The sequence below is a fragment of the Halteromyces radiatus genome, assembly GCF_025201355.1.
Source record: "Halteromyces radiatus strain CBS 162.75 chromosome Unknown BX664scaffold_5, whole genome shotgun sequence".
NCBI classification, from domain to species: domain Eukaryota; kingdom Fungi; phylum Mucoromycota; class Mucoromycetes; order Mucorales; family Cunninghamellaceae; genus Halteromyces; species Halteromyces radiatus.
Genome location: NW_026251691.1, coordinates 157,150 through 175,000, shown reverse-complemented (window position 1 = coordinate 175,000; position 17,851 = coordinate 157,150). Strand labels below are relative to the sequence as shown.

General features: G+C 33.1%; 8 protein-coding genes across 8 annotated transcripts in view; 3 read left to right on the top strand and 5 right to left on the bottom strand.

Annotated features, from left to right (window-relative positions):
* Positions 1–150, bottom strand: part of BX664DRAFT_350469 (deoxyribose-phosphate aldolase) — a gene marked incomplete at both ends in the record, with an annotated part of 711 nt that extends 561 nt beyond the window's left edge. Inside the window, one exon of the mRNA XM_051547627.1 lies at positions 1–150. This exon is cut by the window's left edge and continues 561 nt beyond it. Within this exon, the coding sequence (XP_051398704.1) occupies positions 1–150 (150 nt within the window).
* Positions 151–196: 46 nt separating this feature from the next.
* BX664DRAFT_149393 (SacI homology domain-containing protein) lies at positions 197–2,864 on the bottom strand. The gene is made up of 9 exons (XM_051539889.1): positions 2,725–2,864; positions 2,412–2,665; positions 2,254–2,334; positions 2,145–2,178; positions 1,693–2,039; positions 1,339–1,589; positions 1,062–1,252; positions 878–950; positions 197–826 (listed from the first exon to the last, which is right to left on the bottom strand). Exons 2-9 carry the CDS (start codon positions 2,655–2,657, stop codon positions 319–321), a joined length of 1,731 nt encoding a protein of 576 aa, XP_051398703.1. The 5' UTR covers positions 2,658–2,665; positions 2,725–2,864; the 3' UTR covers positions 197–318.
* Positions 2,865–4,698: 1,834 nt separating this feature from the next.
* Positions 4,699–8,375, bottom strand: BX664DRAFT_359604 (polyphosphoinositide phosphatase). The gene is made up of 12 exons (XM_051548099.1): positions 8,124–8,375; positions 7,702–8,066; positions 7,376–7,638; positions 7,200–7,300; positions 6,957–7,140; positions 6,786–6,883; positions 6,573–6,706; positions 6,022–6,476; positions 5,798–5,933; positions 5,481–5,738; positions 5,192–5,413; positions 4,699–5,120 (listed from the first exon to the last, which is right to left on the bottom strand). The coding sequence occupies exons 1-12, from the start codon at positions 8,367–8,369 to the stop codon at positions 4,742–4,744; spliced, it is 2,841 nt and encodes a 946-aa protein (XP_051398702.1). The 5' UTR covers positions 8,370–8,375; the 3' UTR covers positions 4,699–4,741.
* A 128-nt stretch (positions 8,376–8,503) lies between these two features.
* BX664DRAFT_334765 (40S ribosomal protein S16) lies at positions 8,504–9,584 on the bottom strand. The gene is made up of 4 exons (XM_051545767.1): positions 9,551–9,584; positions 9,134–9,167; positions 8,880–9,057; positions 8,504–8,799 (listed from the first exon to the last, which is right to left on the bottom strand). The coding sequence occupies exons 2-4, from the start codon at positions 9,161–9,163 to the stop codon at positions 8,585–8,587; spliced, it is 423 nt and encodes a 140-aa protein (XP_051398701.1). The 5' UTR covers positions 9,164–9,167; positions 9,551–9,584; the 3' UTR covers positions 8,504–8,584.
* A 151-nt stretch (positions 9,585–9,735) lies between these two features.
* On the top strand, positions 9,736–11,147 carry BX664DRAFT_334761 (uncharacterized protein). The gene has a single exon (XM_051545766.1). It carries the CDS (start codon positions 9,754–9,756, stop codon positions 10,975–10,977), a length of 1,224 nt encoding a protein of 407 aa, XP_051398700.1. The 5' UTR covers positions 9,736–9,753; the 3' UTR covers positions 10,978–11,147.
* A 118-nt stretch (positions 11,148–11,265) lies between these two features.
* Positions 11,266–12,664, top strand: BX664DRAFT_386505 (guanine nucleotide-binding protein subunit beta-2-like 1). Its single transcript, XM_051549331.1, has 3 exons — positions 11,266–11,321; positions 11,541–11,612; positions 11,681–12,664. Exons 1-3 carry the CDS (start codon positions 11,288–11,290, stop codon positions 12,523–12,525), a joined length of 951 nt encoding a protein of 316 aa, XP_051398699.1. The 5' UTR covers positions 11,266–11,287; the 3' UTR covers positions 12,526–12,664.
* A 299-nt stretch (positions 12,665–12,963) lies between these two features.
* Positions 12,964–15,188, top strand: BX664DRAFT_350463 (uncharacterized protein; the record flags this gene model as incomplete). Its single annotated transcript, XM_051547626.1, has 9 exons — positions 12,964–13,062; positions 13,183–13,192; positions 13,234–13,338; positions 13,462–13,500; positions 13,571–14,183; positions 14,256–14,388; positions 14,521–14,667; positions 14,751–14,939; positions 15,180–15,188. The coding sequence occupies 9 exons, from the start codon at positions 12,964–12,966 to the stop codon at positions 15,186–15,188; spliced, it is 1,344 nt and encodes a 447-aa protein (XP_051398698.1).
* BX664DRAFT_149272 (RlpA-like double-psi beta-barrel-protein domain-containing protein-containing protein) lies at positions 15,187–16,217 on the bottom strand. Its single transcript, XM_051539888.1, has 4 exons — positions 15,976–16,217; positions 15,834–15,880; positions 15,620–15,743; positions 15,187–15,510 (listed from the first exon to the last, which is right to left on the bottom strand). Exons 1-4 carry the CDS (start codon positions 16,151–16,153, stop codon positions 15,347–15,349), a joined length of 513 nt encoding a protein of 170 aa, XP_051398697.1. The 5' UTR covers positions 16,154–16,217; the 3' UTR covers positions 15,187–15,346.
* Positions 16,218–17,851: the final 1,634 nt, after the last annotated feature.

Genomic DNA, 17,851 nt, shown 5'->3' with positions numbered 1-17,851 from the left:
CACACATACTGACTTGCAATCGTACGCTTTGGCCAGTTCACAACCAGTCACCACATCTTGTTTGGTCTGTTCAGGTTTCAGAATAGCATGATCAAACACTTTAGCAAGTTGTTCATATGTAAGGCTTTCAACAGTAATTTTATTGACCATGATAGAAAGAAAAAAAAAAAAGGAGGGTGGGAAAAAAAAAATGGAGAAATCAAAGAAAAAGGGGTCCAAGATACAAAAAAAAAAAAATAAAATAAACATCACCCAACTCCGAAAATAAGTATCTTCAAAATACAAAAAAAAAAAACATAAAATTCTATGGTATCACATTCAGGTGACTTTCTTGCCTTGTTCAACTTGATCCAGATTTTCAGAAGAATGGAAAAACCAATTTGATGATAAAAAACTGGGTAATTCTATGTTATTGTCAATGTCCAAAGGTAAAGGATTCAGTTTAGGCCAATCTATGAACTCTACACCATGTTGTTGAATAAAAAGCCAAGTGGATACCAACACTGCAAAACAAAATGAAAGAAGTAATATATACAGAGTAGATGATTCGATGGGTGTAGAATCAGAGAAAAAGAGTAACCAAAAAAATAAAAAGGAAGATGAGATCATGGCTGGAGGAACTGCTTGGACTTTCCAGGAGGCATATTGAGATATAAATCCATTATCATATTGAATCCGACGCTGTGGTGTGTCATCACGAGCATATTTTCCAAGGAATAAATCGATTGCATCTTGTCGAGATCCATCAAAGTAATTGTTTTTGATATAACGCACTATAGAATTGTTCAAATCATTCAGAGCACCTATCATTGTCCGTTTTCCTTGTCTAATCAATAAAATTTAGTAAAAATGAGATTCATTCCTTTTTTTTCTATACCTTGTGAAGTCTGTTTTAAGAGCACCCGTTCCAGAATAAGAAAGGCTAAGATTATTTGCATTGTCCGCCCAAGCTATACATATATCAAGTATAAGTTAAAAGAAAAAAAAAGAGAGAGAGAGAGAAAATTAAAATCATGATCAATGGAGTTCTTTTTTTTTTTTTTGTAATCAAATAAACTTACCAGAGTTGAACATCGAAAGGAAATCTGGATAAGAGGAGAGATCAACACCAATATCTCGTTGCCATGACTGAATCATCCATTTTGCCAACATACTTTGTACTACATTTGTCCGATCAAGGCAATCAATACAGTTGGTTCTAATAACACCCACTTGAGATAAAGGTTCGTCCTCTGTATTAGCACGATAATAACTAGATCAAAAAAAAAAAAGATCAATCCACTTAACAAGTTATACCCTTTTGTCATCATCTTCTTTTTTTTTTCTCTTATTGCTTACCCAGCCTTTTCCAAATCGGGTATCAGTCGATCAATCAATGCTTGCACTCGATGCCATTGTAAATTCTTGCATTCTTGATGGAAATCGTAATGGATATAGCGAATATTTGGGTTATTGAGATCTTGGATGGTTCTTGCATATATATCGCCTAGAGGTTGTTCGTATCCTGTCTTATTAGTTAGATTGATCAAAACGTTGGGTCCATATATTCGAAGTTGATCATCAAAATGTTTTTTCGCAGCAGGAATATTCTATGCCCATCATTGTACGAAAAAAAAAAAAAAAAGAATCATCAATAAGACTTTTTTTTCATATACTTTCACTTTGATTTCATATATATATATGTATATATACCTTGGAGGATGAGTGAGCAGCATACCAAAGTTGAGGTACGTATCTAGTATTTGGTATTTGTCCCCAAAAGATAGGTATGCTTCCACGAGTTTGTATAAAAGATAAATGTATTTGCTTATTGTTTAAAGTCGATAAAGGTAATGATGTTTTGTTGATTAAGCTAGATGAATGATCCGTCGCTGTATCATATATCACAATTTGTTCCGTTTCCACATAGTTGCTGACATGACCATCTTCATCAATACCTCTTGAAAAATACCGAGTACCTGCTCGTTCATGACTGCGACGACTAATAAGTGCAAATGTCAGTTGTTTTGAATCGATAATCATTGATGTAATAGAGATATCTAATTTGCAAGGAAGAAAGAAAGGAAGAAAAGAAAATTTAGTTGCTCTTGTTTTTTAAAAAAAAAGTTCGCTGTCATTTTGTTTATGTCCAGTTGATAACTTACATCCTTGAATGACTGGTAGAGTATATGCCTTGATCTAAACAAGAAAACAGGGAAAAAAAAGATGAATTCAAACTCTTTCATCATTTTCTTTTTATTTTATTTTTCTTACCCCTTTATTTGAATCATCCAAATAGGAAGCCATAATGAATTTTGTAGAGAGATGTTTGTTCCAATAAAAGCGATCATCGATCTATTTGATTAAAGAAAGAAAATAACCGGGAAAAAAAATCAAATTACTGTACTCTTTTTTTTTTTTTGTAATTGTACCTTTTGTTTTGATTGACGTTGTAAACTGTTGGTCAAGTCGTAGGTATAAGAGAAATAAAAAGAGTTGAGACGTAAATGAGATTCCAATAAATGTATAAGCTTTTGTTCTTGTTCAAAAAGAAGGTTGTCGGAATATGATTTTCCCCAGGAAGGATTGCTCATCGGTAAAATCTGGAATGTGGTTCCGCGAAGAATAGCGTTGCCAAGTAATGTGCCCACCAAAGTCCGGCCTGTCACTACAATCATGTATTCATCTAAATATTACAAGTCAATATGTATCATTAAATACATATATTACTGTCCTTTCTCTCACCTGCTTGTAATCGACAAAATCCAAGGATACCATACACCTCCAATTCTTCCACTATAGACCCAATCTTTCGAGGAACATCTAAATCTTATGATAAAAAAAAAATTGTTCATTTTTGTTCCTTTTGATAGATTTAAAAAAAAAAAAAAAAGTGATTGTAAGCTTTTACCATCGAGACTGAGTTGCCCTGTGCCTCTATCAATAGTTAACGTTTGAATAGGTTTGTCATTGAGTGTGCTTGCCGGTTCATATAATGGTGTAAAGACATAATGAGATTGAGTCACCGTTCTACAAGAAATAATGAATTAGTTTTCAAAAGATGGCTGTGTTCTTTTCTATCATTTCAACTTACAGAGTCAATCTTTCATAAACTCCACCCATGTGGTTTTTCTTTTCAAGAAAGAAAAGAAAAGAGAGTTCAGAGTGGTTTCCTACTTGATTTTTTTGACGGAGTGTAAATAAATTGGGAAAAGGGAAAAATAAAAATTTTAAAAGGGGAAAAAGGTATAATAATAGAGAGATGGATAGATGGTGATGGTGATAATAACAGAAGCCAACGGGAGTATAATGAAACAAAAATATAAAAAAAAGAGTTTAAATAAATATAAATCAAGTTCCTTTTTTCTTTTTCTTTTTCCTTTTTTTTTTTTTTTTTTTGTACTTACATAAGCTGTAGACACCACATATTTTTGTTATGCAGGGAGTTGAGAAGAGAAGATCGTCGGTTTCTGTCCATGTCGAATGATACTTGTGAAGATGATGCGGATATTTCTGAAATCATTTATGTCATGTTGTTATAGAGTATTTCTTGTATGTCGGTCAATCTGCCAGATTTCCCTTTAAACATATTTCGACCAAAAGTAACAGCACCATAAACAACCACAGGAGACTTCGCTGGATGATTTCTACACTGGACTTTATCCACTTGCTATTAATCATATCAACAAAAAATCAGTAACAACTTTCCAATCATCAATCATCAATAGCATCATCGGTTTAAAAATTACCTTTCCTTTGAAGAAAGAGGAGCTTCACCAGTTTCCAATTGCCTTGTTTGCCGTCTTCGACTTCTTTCTTGGTCCGCCCGAACTTCACGATCGACATTTCACGGAGGTTCTTGAGGAGGTAAAATAGTAGTTGGTCCCAACCGATGACGACCTTGATAATTCAAAAATTTGAACCCTTGAATGTGTCACTGTCCATAATAGTTTGTAAGATGAGCGAAAGTATTCAGAGTGGAATCTATATACAGGCGTATACCATCCATACTCGCTACTCGATTGGCACTAATTTCCCGTTCTAATCTTTCCACAGTAGGCGCTTTCCATGAATTGATTTTTCGTAACAGCCTTCTGAATCCATCCGGCTTTCGTATAGTATTCTACTGTTGAGAATAGATTGACTTATTCGTGACGTGTATGACTTGCTTCCTTTCGTCATCACCACGTAACAGTCTATGTTAAAGTTGGCATTCAGCTTTTATAAAATATAATAAAAAGTGTTAGCAGAATATTCATATTCTTTATTCTCAAAAATGTACAGTACTTACCAAGACCTATTCATACTCTTATTGTTTGAATCACTTCTTGTACATAATGATACTCTTTGACTGATATTCCTTCATAGTCCATTCCGTGGCTGGATAGTGTCTGTTTGATCGGTTAGTCCCATTAGCTGTATTGGATCATTTCCGATTAGTTCACCTCCATGATTTGAGAACGTTGGAAAGAAGGACTAACAGTTTCATGATAAAAAAGAAAAAAAAATGTAAACAAAGAGGCAGAAAAAGAGAGAGAGAGAGAAAAAAAGTTACGGGATCCATTAAATTTTTAGGATAAAGGCCAATCAAATTGGGAATACCAAAAGTGAAAAAGCGAAATATTATGCAAATATCAAGACTCCGCCCACAGGGATAGCTTAAAAGTGGAAAAGGATTTCCAACAAAAGATTTATCAATGTGAGAATCACGAAAGAAAAGAAAAGAAAAAAAAAGAAGTTTTATTGAATTGATAAAACAAACCTAATAATCTAAATTGCTATTACTAAGTGTACTGACAAAAGAATCTGCTTTTAATAATAATCGTGGATGATCTTGGTTTTGAGGGAAACGACCTGTCTTGAGATAGATACCATAACCTTCATATCTTTTCCGTAGATGATCCGTCCAACCTCTATGATGACCTAGTTCAGCGGAAGCTGCACGCTTTGGCATATGTACATAAGTCTTGAACATCTCTTCATCAATAGATTGAGTCTTGATAGCTGATGGATGATCATCCAAATGGTTTCGATGTATATAGCTGAGATACTGTTGATATTCTGGGAAGTTGTCGACATTTCCATAATTGTCACTATTAGTGGCAGTAAGTTTTTCGATACTTCGGTATTGTTGGGTATATCTATTGAATATTTAATATATAAGTTTAAACAGTTTTACTGTAATCACTCCACTTTTTTTTTTTTTTTTTACCTGCGATATTCTTTTGTTTCTGTTGGATTGACAGTTGGGTCCAAACTTGCATTGATGATATTTTCCAAAGTCCGGATACTCTTTTCCTTGTAAGTTGTTTCACCGTCCACAATGTCATTATCTACTTTAGATTGCGTATTTATGCCTGATACTCTTCTTCCATTTGCTGATGTTGTCCGTACTGTAAATGGGCTAAGTTCTTTGGCTTCAGCACGTGTCAACCTAAATGAATAAACAAAGTCAATTCTATTATACTTTGTTGGCGTCTTTTTTTTTTTTTTTTATTTACTCTTTCTTTCCATCTCTTGAATACATGGATATTTTTGGTGGTCGATATTTCAAAGTTCCATTCATATTGAAGACAAAAAGTTGATCCAACGTTGTATATTGATGATGATTGTAGTATTCTTCCCAATGGCCTTTGTATGGATCCCCTTCTTCAGGACGATCAGCTGGTATTCGACATTCAACTGGTATATAGAAAGAATCCGCATTTGTATCAGTTTTTTTGGATGATAAGACAGAAGGTGAGCACCAATTACGGTAACTATAAGAAATAATAATTAGGTCAATAATAAACTACATAACACTTGCATTTTGACTTACTCTCGACGTATTGGTTTGATACGAGGATCTTGATTGTGTAAATGATAGTCTGAATTCAATTCCCATAACATTGGTTGACCATCCTTAGTAACAAAATTTCCCAAGAACAAATTGATTGCATCTTGTTTGTCAGCATCTATATATATATATATAATAACAATAAAAAAAAAGATAGTCAGAAGCTATTGCAAGTCTAATCACTATCATTGTGTTATCAATATTACCTGAAAATGCATTGGCATAAAACCGACGAATAGATTCAATCATGTCGCGAGGATGACTTGTCCATTGATTGATTTTTCTATAGGTTTCCATAGTGTTAACAAGATGAGATCCACCATATTGGAGGGCAATTGTATCACCATGATCATGGTACATTTCAGTAAAGATATTGATCACATCCGAGTCAAATTCAATATATGGAGATGTCACAATTCCCAGAGCATAGAGCTGATGTCCCAAAGCACATTTTCCCATGAGAAACTGTGCTGCATTCGTACGGTCTAGACAATCGATACAATTTGTTCGTAGTACACCATGTTGCAAAGATTGAGGTGATGATAGTGAAGAGCCTGTTGTGGAAGTTTTGTCAAATTTTGATCCACTGTGGAAGAATCCTGTAGATTCCATTGTTTCTTGAGCGATTTGTTCTAAAAATCGAATCACATCTTGATCATGACTGGAAAATAGAAATAGAAACAAAAAATCAATCCAGAATATCGTCTTTTTTTTTCCCTCTATTTCTTTTAATCTTTTTTTTTTTTTTTTTTTTTACCTTTTTGATGCTCTTGACATATCCCAGGCAATATACTTGATCTTTTTGTCATCTGGTAGAAATTGATTCAAATAAGCAATGGCTTCAGCGAATTCTTCACCAAGAACAGATTCTCGCTTGGTTTTTTCTTTTTGCTATAGTCACAAAAAAAAAAAAAAAGAAATTGGTTAGCACTTTCACTTTTTTTTCTTATTATTCCTCCATATGTTTTACCTTGATCAAATTCAAAGCTATACAAGGAGTACCATATCTTTGAAAAACATTTTCAAAATGTAGAGCAGCAGCAGAGAAAAAGGGATCGACAACATTCACTATCAAAAAAAATTAAGAAAGGTATTGGATATAAATAATAATAAATAAAAAATTAAAAAAAATAGAACTTACATTCAATAGGAGGTTTTGGAGACATGTTAGTTGTATCTTGAGACCAAATCAAAGGAATTGATCCACGATGTTGTACATAAGAAGTATAATGAGGATTACCATACAATCGATCATGAGAATGGAATGATGTGGTAGATAATTCGGCAACAATCTGTTCAGTTTCAACATCATTAGCAACAAACCCCTATCATCATCAAAGAAAAATTATTAGTAGATGATGACTAAAATCTAAGTTTTTAATACCTTGTCATTCACGCCACGTTTCAAGAACCGAGCACCAGCAAAATGTCGAGATCGTCTTGCTATCAAGGTGACAATGATGCTGCGTCCAAATATTGAAATTTCTGTCCAAATATAGAATAAAAATATAAAAAAATATGTTATTGGATCATCAGGGAATATATATATATAATGCTTACTTGCTTGATCAACAAAACCATAGATCAATCTTAAAATCCAACCAGATCTAGTATTTATATTTTTGAAACCAGCCTTCAACAAGTAATCATTCCATACAAACATATCATTGGCATTGGAGTCTTGGGATTTCTCGGATGTTGTAGTTGAATTTTTCAAATCGGGAGTCCTTGTCATGTTAACTTGTAAAGTATTTGTAATATCATAGGTATAAGAGAAATAAAAGTTCTTGGTCAAATCAATGTTTTGAAAAGTAGCAATATATCTAAGAAATGAATGAAAGATGATGATTTAGTAATACAAAATTTTTACTTTACAAAACTTTTACCTTCCTTCATCCGAATTTTTATCGACTTTCACTTGTAATCCAATAGGTACTAGTTGAGTTTCATCGATATGATATACATAATGTCCACCAAGAAGAGCTACTTGTTTCCTTTTAGTAATAAAAATCATATACCAACCTTGTGTAAATCGAATGAAGCCAATAATGCCATAAATCCGCATAGGTACTAGATGGAGTCCGCCCACAGATAGATTACCATCTTCAATCATATTGAGTAACTTTGTCTTTTCTTGTTCCGTATATACAACATCATCTTCAATTACCACAAGGTCTTTTGGATTAGTTCGATGGATTTGAAGAACACGATACCGTTGTTTTGACTGATCAGTACCTACAATATAATATCTCTACATTAAAAACAATAAAGTTAATTTCATACAAAAAGAGCATATTATAAATCTTACAGTTTTTGTTTCATAAAGTTCATAAAAACTCATGACAGCACGGTTGGCAGAGAAAGGAGGTAAGTGTTCCTTGTGTGTATCAGTTTTGATAGAAGGTTGAGAACTAGGAGAAGGACCTCTTGTATGATCCAGTAGGTTGTTATTATTGTCCCCATTGTCTATATCATTTGTAGCTGCTGCAACTGCATCCAAGTATTGTTCATGTAGTTCTTGTCTTTCATGAAACATATGAGCATCGAGATTCATGGTATTAAAAAAAAAAAAAAAAAAGTGAAAGAAAAAGAAAAAGAAAAAGAAAAAAAAAAAAAAAAAAAAAAAAAAAAGGAAAAGGAAAAAAAAATGCACACACCTCCGCTTACATAAAATGATCAAACGTGTTTCAGAAACAAATTCTTTTTATTAATAAAAAGGAGAATGGAGTACATAAAGAAGTAACCAAAGAATAAAAATAAGATAATTTTCTAACGGTAAGACTTTTGGAAACGGGCACGAGCACCTGGACCACCGAACTTCTTGGGTTCACAACGACGAGGATCAGCAACAAGAAGAGTACGATCATATTGAACGAGGATTTCCTTGATTTCCTTCTTGGCGGCTTCATCAACGTACTTTTGGTAGAAGGCAACAATAGCCTTGGCAAGAGCTTGACGGATAGCATAGATTTGAGAGGTGTGACCTAAAAAAAAAAAATAAAAAAAAAGGATGATTTAGATTCATATCAAATTATATTATATATTTTTATATGATATTACTTACCACCACCTTGGACACGGAGACGAATATCAACGTTAGCGAAACGTTCTTCACCAAGGAGAAGGACAACTTCGTAAACCTTGAACTTCAAAATTTCGGGTTCGAGGAGTTCAAGAGGAGAACCGTTGACACGGATAAGACCACGTCCACGCTTGCAGTGGGCAACAGCAGTGGCGGTTTTCTATTATATAATAAATTTGTAAATCAATCTACTATCCTCCTTTTCAATTATATTATTTCATTCTTATATATTTTACCTTGCGACCAAAAGTTTGTACAGCTTCCATTATGCTAAAATAAGGAACAAGTAAAAAAAAAAAAAAAAAAAGATAATGGTTAGCCAAACTATAATCAAATCAATAAGATCTTTAGTTCATCAATGGATGGATTGCGATTGATAATTATATGTTGTATTATTGGCTTTGGAATTATATACGTCCACTTTTTTTTTTTTTTGGTCATTGTATATAATGTCGTTGTATTTATGTGTTCTGTCGAATAAAAGTTGTAACCATTTTTAAATAATCATCTATCCAATTTAACTTCATCCATCTATCCATCCATTCAATCATCGCATCCATCCATCCATTTTTTCCATCCATCCATTTCAATTGTTGATAGATTTGATAATATATAATATCGTTCTTATTGTTGTCATTCTTTGTGATATGTACCTTTAACGCTCACAGTGAAAAGGAAGGTTCCAAATAATTTTGTGATTCTTGAATAATATAGTCAATTTTTAGCCCCGGTGCGTAATTATTTCCATACACAAAAAAATGGCGGAGCTGGGATCCTAACAAAAGTACTTTTCTTTTTTTTTTTTTCTTTTTTTTTTAAATATATATTTTTCCTTTTTTTTTTTTTTTATTGGCGTATGGTCAAAACACTGTACGAAATATGTCTTGACAATTTGATATCTTATTCAGCTTATGTTGATAGTCTTACCACTGTTACATTTGAACCTTTCATGGTGGATCTACTGAATCATATCTTTACGGATAATTATCTTATGGACGATTTGTCAATGGATAATACAAGAAAAAGAAGTCAACGACAACAACAATCAACAATCAATATACCACATCTTCTTGCTCGCATTGGTGATACTCATGGACACTCATTATGTCAACCACAATATATTCACTTTAGTTCTGTCGAAACTGGTTCTCATGGTCCAAAATCATCAGAACAGTTATCCTATTTTTCTAACAGTGGAGCAACACAATTCATTACAAGGCTTGACTTATCCATGACATGGATAAATGACAATGATATACCTCAACTCAAAACAATGGTGAATTTGAATGTATTGGATCTTACAGGTACATTAATTACGGATTATGGTGTCAGTCACTTGGCTCGTCTCTCTCAATTAAAGCGTACTTCAATGACTCAACAAGGCTTGCCGTATTTGAAAATTCTTAGTTTGGCTTATAATCGAAATATAACGGATGGATGTCTCAAACATTTACGTAATATTCATACTCTATCTGGTGTGGATCTCTCGACAACCAATGTCAATGTGGCAGTGGCTCGCTTTTGTTTGAAACAGTATGGTTACATCTACAATGGTAACGATAACAACCAATCAGCTATCAAACTTGGATGTACTCCAAAAACAACAATCAATTTAATGATGACACGACATGATTCTATTTTGGATCAACAACAACGAAGCAATCATCAAATTATCGGTGATTATAAAGAAAATGAACGCGAATGGTATTGTCCTCTTCACAAATGGAGTCTTATTACTTATGGATCATCATCAACGAAGGACAACATGATGAAATATCTTATGGACGGATCGATTAATCCAGGTTATAGGATACATAAGAATGAAAAATTGATGGCACTTTTGGGCAATAATTTCTTGACAGATAAAGCACAGTGGCCTAGTAGTCATTATGGATCTTGGCGTTCTTGGTGGAAAAAACATGATGGACAAAGGATACTTGTGTTTACTCGACCCTCCTTGGAAAATAGAATAGGATCATCGACATCAACTTTGACAAAACGACAACGACCTCTTACTGGCCCTTTACCTATCAAGCGTACCAAGAACATCAACTCTATTCTAGAAGAATTTCAGTGGTAGATAGATATTTTTTTATATTGAACCCCTTCTTTCCTCTCTTGAATCGGTTTAGCTTAGATTAGTATATGTATATATGTATATTATATGTAAATATTTTATCAAAAACAATAAATTCAATAAAGTTTATATATCATCATCATCCCAAACATTTCTTATGAACAATAAAAAAAGGAACCTTTATTAGTTTCATTCAATAAGGTAAGCCTTTTTCTTTTTTTTTGCCATTTTAACTTCCGCTCTATTGGAAAGGAAAAAAAAGTCGAGCAATCCTGTTGGAAAGATGAACTCCCTCTTTTCTTTATTGTGAATAATGGATACTCTTACTCTTCGCGGCACCTTGGAAGGTACGATTTATTTGAAAACGATAACAACAAAAAGATAGATATTGGATAGATGAAAAGAAATATATATAGATGAATAGATGGATGGATGGATGGATGGATGGATGAGCGTATAAATAGAATAAGAGTCATGCATAACAACTATTGAAATTTAACATTGAAAGTTTGCATAGAAAACTAATGAACCTTCTTTTATCATTATTTTTATTATTATTATTATAGGTCATGGTAACTGGGTCACTGCCATTGCTACCACTGCTGAAAACCCTGATATGGTTTTGTCTGCTTCTCGCGGTAAATAATGATTAAAAAAAAAAAAAAAAAAGTGAATGCATACTTATGATATATATATATTTCAATAGACAAGTCTATCATTGTCTGGCACTTGACCAAGGACGAAGTTAACTACGGTATTCCTCGCAAGGCCTTGACTGGTCACAACCACTTCGTTGAAGATGTTGCCATCTCTTCCGATGGTCAATTTGCCTTATCTGCCTCTTGGGATAACTCTTTGAGATTGTGGGATCTTGCTTCTGGTGTTACCACTCGCCGCTTCATTGGCCACACCAAGGATGTTCTCTCTGTTGCTTTCTCTGCTGACAACCGTCAAATTGTTTCTGGTTCTCGTGATAAGTCCATCAAGTTGTGGAACACTCTTGGTGAATGCAAGTACAACATTGTCGAAGATGGTCACTCTGAATGGGTTTCCTGCGTTCGTTTCTCTCCCAACCCTGCTAACCCCTTGATCATCTCTGGTGGCTGGGACAAGCTCGTCAAGGTGTGGGATTTGACCAAACTTAAGCTCAAGGCCAACTTTGTCGGTCACAACGGTTATGTTAGCACTGTTACTGTGTCCCCTGATGGTTCTCTCTGTGCTTCCGCTGGTAAGGATGGTGTTGTCATGTTGTGGGATTTGAACGAATACAAGCACTTGTACTCTCTTGAAGCTGGTGATGTTGTCAATGCTTTGACTTTCTCTCCTAACCGTTACTGGTTGTGTGCTGCCACTGCTTCTTCTATCAAGGTTTGGGATTTGGAATCCAAGTCTATTGTTGATGAACTTCGTCCTGATTTCACTCAAGTTGGTAAGGGTCGTGCTTTGGTTCCTCAAGCTTTGTCTCTTGCCTGGTCCGCTGATGGTGCTACTCTCTTCGCTGGTTACACTGACAACCTTATCCGTGTCTGGTCTGTGACCCGTACCCTTTAAATTAAAGAATACCTCACTTCCCTCTCTCTTTCTCTCTTTAGTTATTAGTTTATGGTAGTCTTAGTTTGTAGTAGTAGTTCTTTTTTTGGATTGACTTTTTTTTTTTTTTTATCTTTTATACATTACTAGAAAAAGCATCAAATAAAAATAAAAATAAAAAATAAAGTCTGTTTTTCTTTGTTTATTTATTGTCTTATATATTGATTCATTGGTCCTTATCGTATCGTACCCCCCTTAAAATAGTTATTTTTTTTTTTTTGTACTTCATTATTGAATAATTTGCATGAGCTTCTTACAAAACTGCGGCGGTTATTGAAAAGACTCTTCTTAATTTCTTTTTCGATCCTTTCACTGTTACCTTTTTTTTTTTTTCTTTCTTTCTTTCTCTTACACTTTTTTTTTATTGCAATTCTTTTTCATTTGTATCTTTTTATATTCATGTCAAACACTTTATTAAAGAATCTTTCATCGAACAATGAAGACGAAATAGATGAATTAAAGACTTTATCTCAACAAGCCTGTTCTCATTCTGAAGGGGTAAAAAAAAAAAAAAAAAAAAAAGTCGAACTATAGTACTATTATAACAAATGATTCATGTATTTATCATAAAAACAAATATATCTATATTGATACTTTTTTTTTTATTTATTTACTTAGTTTTATTTAGGTGATATAGGAATATATAACCTTTTCTTTTTTTCTTTGTAGTTACTGATCATTCTGAATTAGGTACTACAACAAATAAATTTTCCAATAAACGACCAACTAGTAGTGATCATAATATGAATAATAACAACAACTTTTATTTATCAGGTATTATAACAATATATTATATATAAAAGGAAATAGTTTATTTAATTTTTCAGGAACCTTTTTGTCTTATTTTTTTTTTTTTTTTTTTTTGGTTACATCTTTACCGTTGATCTCTTTTTATAGTTTCACCTGACAATCTGGCTATTTCCTCAACAGGTATGAGTAAGTTTGACTTGAAATATATAGTTTATATATATCATGTGGCTCAATAACATCATCATCTTCCATATAGGTTATTTGAATACATTCAACTTTACCCTTTCCAATTTTGATTCGAACATGGCTGGACTGGAATATGGATTTCTTGGTGATATGGTATTACAACAACCTGCTCAGCAAGTAGATACATTTTTACCATCTTGGAACAACTCGAGTATTGCAACAACAATAACATCAGCATCGGCGATTCATAGTGATCATATTCCATCGAAGACAATACCAACAATGCCGACCATCTCATCTACACCTAATGAAGCAATCACTTCCTTTACTACTCAACATCCACTTGAAGAACCTACGCGCCGCTCCTCCTTCACTAGCAAAGTGACAGAACCAGTAATTCGCAAGCCATCGTATTCAACATCAATAGAATTCTCTCCACGACATCCACATCCTCGACAACATAAGCAGGAAACAGTACAATTATCCTCGTCGTCATCATCATTAACCAGGCTCAAAAACACTGTCCAACAACAAAAGCAACAACAAAGGCAATCACAACAAAAGCAACGACAACATGTATCAATCAATTCTCATGATATCAACCGTGTCAGTTCTTCCATAGATGAAAAACCTTTCAACTATGCTGAAGGATTTCATTATCTAATACAATACGTGCGTGAAAAGTAAGTTCGATTTAATGAATGATCATCATGATCCTCATTTACTATCTTTTTTTTGTGTGTGTGTGTGTTTAGAATGGATCGTGATGATTTGATGCGAATCAGCAAGGCATTAGCAAATTTCCGTCCATCCTTTTTGGCACTCATTATGAATCTGACAGAAGAAGATTTGATCTTTACGGAAAAATGTATACAAAGAACTCTTTTGGTAAGCGATCTTGGAAGAAATAAATGAATTACTGATTATTTTTGTTTTATTTTTTTATTTTTTTTTATTTTTTTTTTATTTTTTTTTTATTTTTTTTATTTTTTTTTATTTATTTTTTTATTTTTTATGCAGGAATATGAAAAATTGATTAGTTTTTCTGGTACACCTACAGTTGTTTGGCGAAGAACAGGGGAAATCTGCTTGTTAGGAAAGGAATTCTGTTTGTTGACGCAATGGACCAAGGAATCATTACTGGATAAAAAGACATACATATATGAAGTAAGCACATAAGAAAAAGAAAAAAAAAAAGGGGGGGTAATAAGGGAATATTTATATCATCTGACTCTATTTGATTATCATAGTTGATGGATTGTCCTTCGGCGGTAGAATATTGGAAACTCTTTTCAAAACATGCATTTGATAATACTGATTCTTCTAGCGCTCGCTATACTTGTGTTCTGCAATCACCTGAAAAACGACCTATACCCTGCACCTTTTGTTTCATGATCAAACGTGACATATTCGATCTTCCAAGTGTTATAGTTGGTAATGTAAGTAACAAGCTCAAAACAAAAATAGATTATTACTTTTTTGTCATCAATGTGATTTATTTACTTCTTTTGTTCTTTTCTATCTAGTTTCTTCCTATCCTCAGTTAGTATCTCATCTCATTTTATATCCCACCCCCTTCCTTTTCCCCCACCCCCAACTCCTCCTTAGATTATCATAGTCTGTTTAGTTAGTATGTACTACATTATCATTTTATATGTATATATTATTTTGAAATATAGAAATTATAAACAATTTATATTTAAGAAACGAAGAAAAAAAACGACATTACAACATCAAAAGAAAGGTTAATAGAAATGTATAAAATAATAACTAGATAAGATAGATGGATAATAAATGAAGGATGTGAACAAGTTGAAAATCAAGTAGATTCATTGGGTTTTTTTTATTAGGCTTTGCCCTTTCCTTTGTTCTTCCCAGAAGAAGATGCTGATTTGCCTTGACTACCACCAGAACAATTTTCACCTTCAAGTACACACCAATCGATATCAATGATACCTTGATCAAATGAAGCCAATTTTTGAAAGACACTGGGAGTCAAATCAAGTGATTCTAATAATAAAAAAAAAGAAAAGAAAAGAAAAGGGAGATTACTTAGTAGCTGCAAGTAAAAAAAAAAAAAAAAAAAAAAAAAAAAAAAATAAAGAAAAAAATGACTTACTTTCTTGACATCCTGGGCATGCATCTGTGATAGTAGCATCGGTTGACTTATCACCATAGGTAATTCGTACCTTTTTAAAGCACCAATCACTCTTCTTATTGGCGTCACCATATTGATGCAAATTCTAAACATTGAAATAAAACATAATTGTGAGCTTCATTTGAATGGATAAAACTATTTCTTTCTTTTTTTTTTTTTTTTTTTTTTTTTTTACCAAAGCAACAATCTTACTATCATTATTTTCAGTAGGACCGCAGGCACCTGAAAAAATAAAAAAAAAGAGGAAGAGAATCAGTTTCATCTTGTAGGCAAAAAAAAAAAAAGGTCATATGGATATTACACTACAATGAACTTACCAACTGGACCTCCTTCTTCCTTTGGTTTGAAAAAAGTGGCTTTCCCCGTAAAACTGCCTACCACTTTTCCCACTTCTTGAAGAGCACTACCCACATCCACACCACGTTCCATTAAAGGAAAAGCATTGATACAAATCATCATACTAACAAAGTACAAAAGTGATAAAGACTTGAACATTTTTTTTTCGTCAGTTGCTATAGATAGAAGTAAAAGAAAAGAAAAGAGAGGAATAAAAAAAAAAAAAAAAATGGAATACAAAACGATGATGAAAGGATGATGATGATGATGATTTTTGGGTCCTTTTATATAGAGAATTCAAATTTAAAGTTAATCCACTTGTTTGGCACTTTCTTTTTTGGTTGATTTGCCAGGAGCTACATTGGGTAATCCCAAGCATGGATGAAGAAACAAAATAAAAAAAAGGGGGGGAGCGAAAATCAAAGAGAAAAAAAAAAAAGAAAGAGAAGAGTATGTGAAGGGAGGATATAAAAAGTAAAGCGGAGAACGAGGGGTCAAGGGGAAGGAGAGGAGGGGTAGAAACCAATTTTTTTTCTTTTTTTTTTGATCTATTTATTTATTTCAGGGGGAAGAGGATGTTTCTTTTGTGAAATATGAGTTCTTTATTATTATATTGAGAAAGAAAGAAACAAGAGAATAATATGATCATCCTAGAAAAAAAGAGAATCATCCGCATATTATCAATGCAATGCGGTTATTGAACTTTTTTTTTCTTTTTCTTTTTTTTTTTTTTTTTTTTTTCTGTTATCCTGTTTTTTTTTATTATTTCATATTTTTAACACTTATGACTCTTAGACACATGTTCAAATATATGAAGACACGATATAAATTATCATAAATAGATTGAAATTTATGATGATCGATTATAAATGAACTTGACGGCAGTTGTTGGGAAATCAGTGATAGATCAAGGTTGGCCACCTGCGGAGAAACAAAGTAAAAAAAAAAAATAGGAGCTATATGTGCGAAAAAAGAAAAGGAGGTACTTTGAACGGGGTATTACCCAAAAGGGCCCAAAGCATATCATGTTTTTTTTTTTCTGTTTTTATTTTGTTTATCAATGAGTGAAGACATGGTTGTCTGAAGAACCTGTTTATGCTTAAATGTCCACCGATGTCAACTTTGGCGGCCATCTAGGTTTTGTTGTTTTGCAATAATAGAAATGACACAACAACATTTCGTCATTGGATTCAACTTTAGAGGAATCACCATTTGATTCATGATCACCTTTACTATCATCACCATTGTTATTACTATCATAAATCTACCATCATTATTCATCTGTCATCATCACATATCATCACATAACATCATCCATCATATATCGTGTATTATCATCTCATCTCATCCATCATCATCACATCTCATTTACATATCATCTATCATCATCATCATTTCTGCTGTACTACTATAATTTTTTTTTCTCTCTTTGTTTTTTCTAATTATTTGCACATCAAGTAGGGGTATAATGTGATTTTTTTTTCTACCTCCATCAAGTTATATAGAAGTACAGAACTGAAGATGTATGTCATCTAGCAGATACTTTTGACCAAAGGATCATCTTCTAGCATCAAGAAAAGTTTCGTCTTATTTTTTTCTTACTCCTTGAACCTTATAGAATGTACAGTTTAGTTTTTCAGGGTTGATCCAGCTATACTGACTCCAGTAGTATCAAGCAAAAAAGAAAATCACATTTTCTTCCTTTCAGGTTATGATTTTCTATTGTCCTTTTTGTAAACGCATTTGCTCACGGACTCAGCGGAAATTGAATGTTAAAGATAAAAAAAAAAAAGTCAAATTCCAACCAATCATCATAGTCAGTTTGCTCTCTACACACACAAGGGGGAAAAAAAAAAT

What these genes read in the sequence shown, in the direction of transcription:
- BX664DRAFT_149393 (XM_051539889.1), bottom strand. Translation starts at nt 2,657, where the DNA reads ATGATTGTAGTGACAGGCCGGACTTTGGTGGGCACATTACTTGGCAAC. An exon ending in TCTACCAGTCATTCAAGGAT is followed by an intron (nt 2,040 to 2,144) that starts GTAAGTTATCAA and finishes CTTGCAAATTAG; the next exon opens with ATATCTCTATTACATCAATG. An exon ending in CTTAAAACAGACTTCACAAG is followed by an intron (nt 827 to 877) that starts GTATAGAAAAAA and finishes TTTATTGATTAG; the next exon opens with ACAAGGAAAACGGACAATGA.
- BX664DRAFT_359604 (XM_051548099.1), bottom strand. Translation starts at nt 8,369, where the DNA reads ATGAATCTCGATGCTCATATGTTTCATGAAAGACAAGAACTACATGAA. An exon ending in TAGCTTTGAATTTGATCAAG is followed by an intron (nt 6,707 to 6,785) that starts GTAAAACATATG and finishes TTGTGACTATAG; the next exon opens with CAAAAAGAAAAAACCAAGCG. An exon ending in TCAAGAGATGGAAAGAAAGA is followed by an intron (nt 5,414 to 5,480) that starts GTAAATAAAAAA and finishes TTATTCATTTAG; the next exon opens with GTTGACACGTGCTGAAGCCA.
- BX664DRAFT_334761 (XM_051545766.1), top strand. Translation starts at nt 9,754, where the DNA reads ATGGTCAAAACACTGTACGAAATATGTCTTGACAATTTGATATCTTAT.
- BX664DRAFT_386505 (XM_051549331.1), top strand. Translation starts at nt 11,288, where the DNA reads ATGGATACTCTTACTCTTCGCGGCACCTTGGAAG. An exon ending in TCTTCGCGGCACCTTGGAAG is followed by an intron (nt 11,322 to 11,540) that starts GTACGATTTATT and finishes TTATTATTATAG; the next exon opens with GTCATGGTAACTGGGTCACT. An exon ending in GGTTTTGTCTGCTTCTCGCG is followed by an intron (nt 11,613 to 11,680) that starts GTAAATAATGAT and finishes ATATTTCAATAG; the next exon opens with ACAAGTCTATCATTGTCTGG.
- BX664DRAFT_334765 (XM_051545767.1), bottom strand. Translation starts at nt 9,163, where the DNA reads ATGGAAGCTGTACAAACTTTTGGTCGCAAG. An exon ending in TACAAACTTTTGGTCGCAAG is followed by an intron (nt 9,058 to 9,133) that starts GTAAAATATATA and finishes ATTATATAATAG; the next exon opens with AAAACCGCCACTGCTGTTGC. An exon ending in TCTCCGTGTCCAAGGTGGTG is followed by an intron (nt 8,800 to 8,879) that starts GTAAGTAATATC and finishes TTTTTTTTTTAG; the next exon opens with GTCACACCTCTCAAATCTAT.
- BX664DRAFT_149272 (XM_051539888.1), bottom strand. Translation starts at nt 16,153, where the DNA reads ATGTTCAAGTCTTTATCACTTTTGTACTTTGTTAGTATGATGATTTGT. An exon ending in GGAAGAAGGAGGTCCAGTTG is followed by an intron (nt 15,881 to 15,975) that starts GTAAGTTCATTG and finishes TTATTTTTTCAG; the next exon opens with GTGCCTGCGGTCCTACTGAA. An exon ending in ATGCCCAGGATGTCAAGAAA is followed by an intron (nt 15,511 to 15,619) that starts GTAAGTCATTTT and finishes TTTTATTATTAG; the next exon opens with AATCACTTGATTTGACTCCC.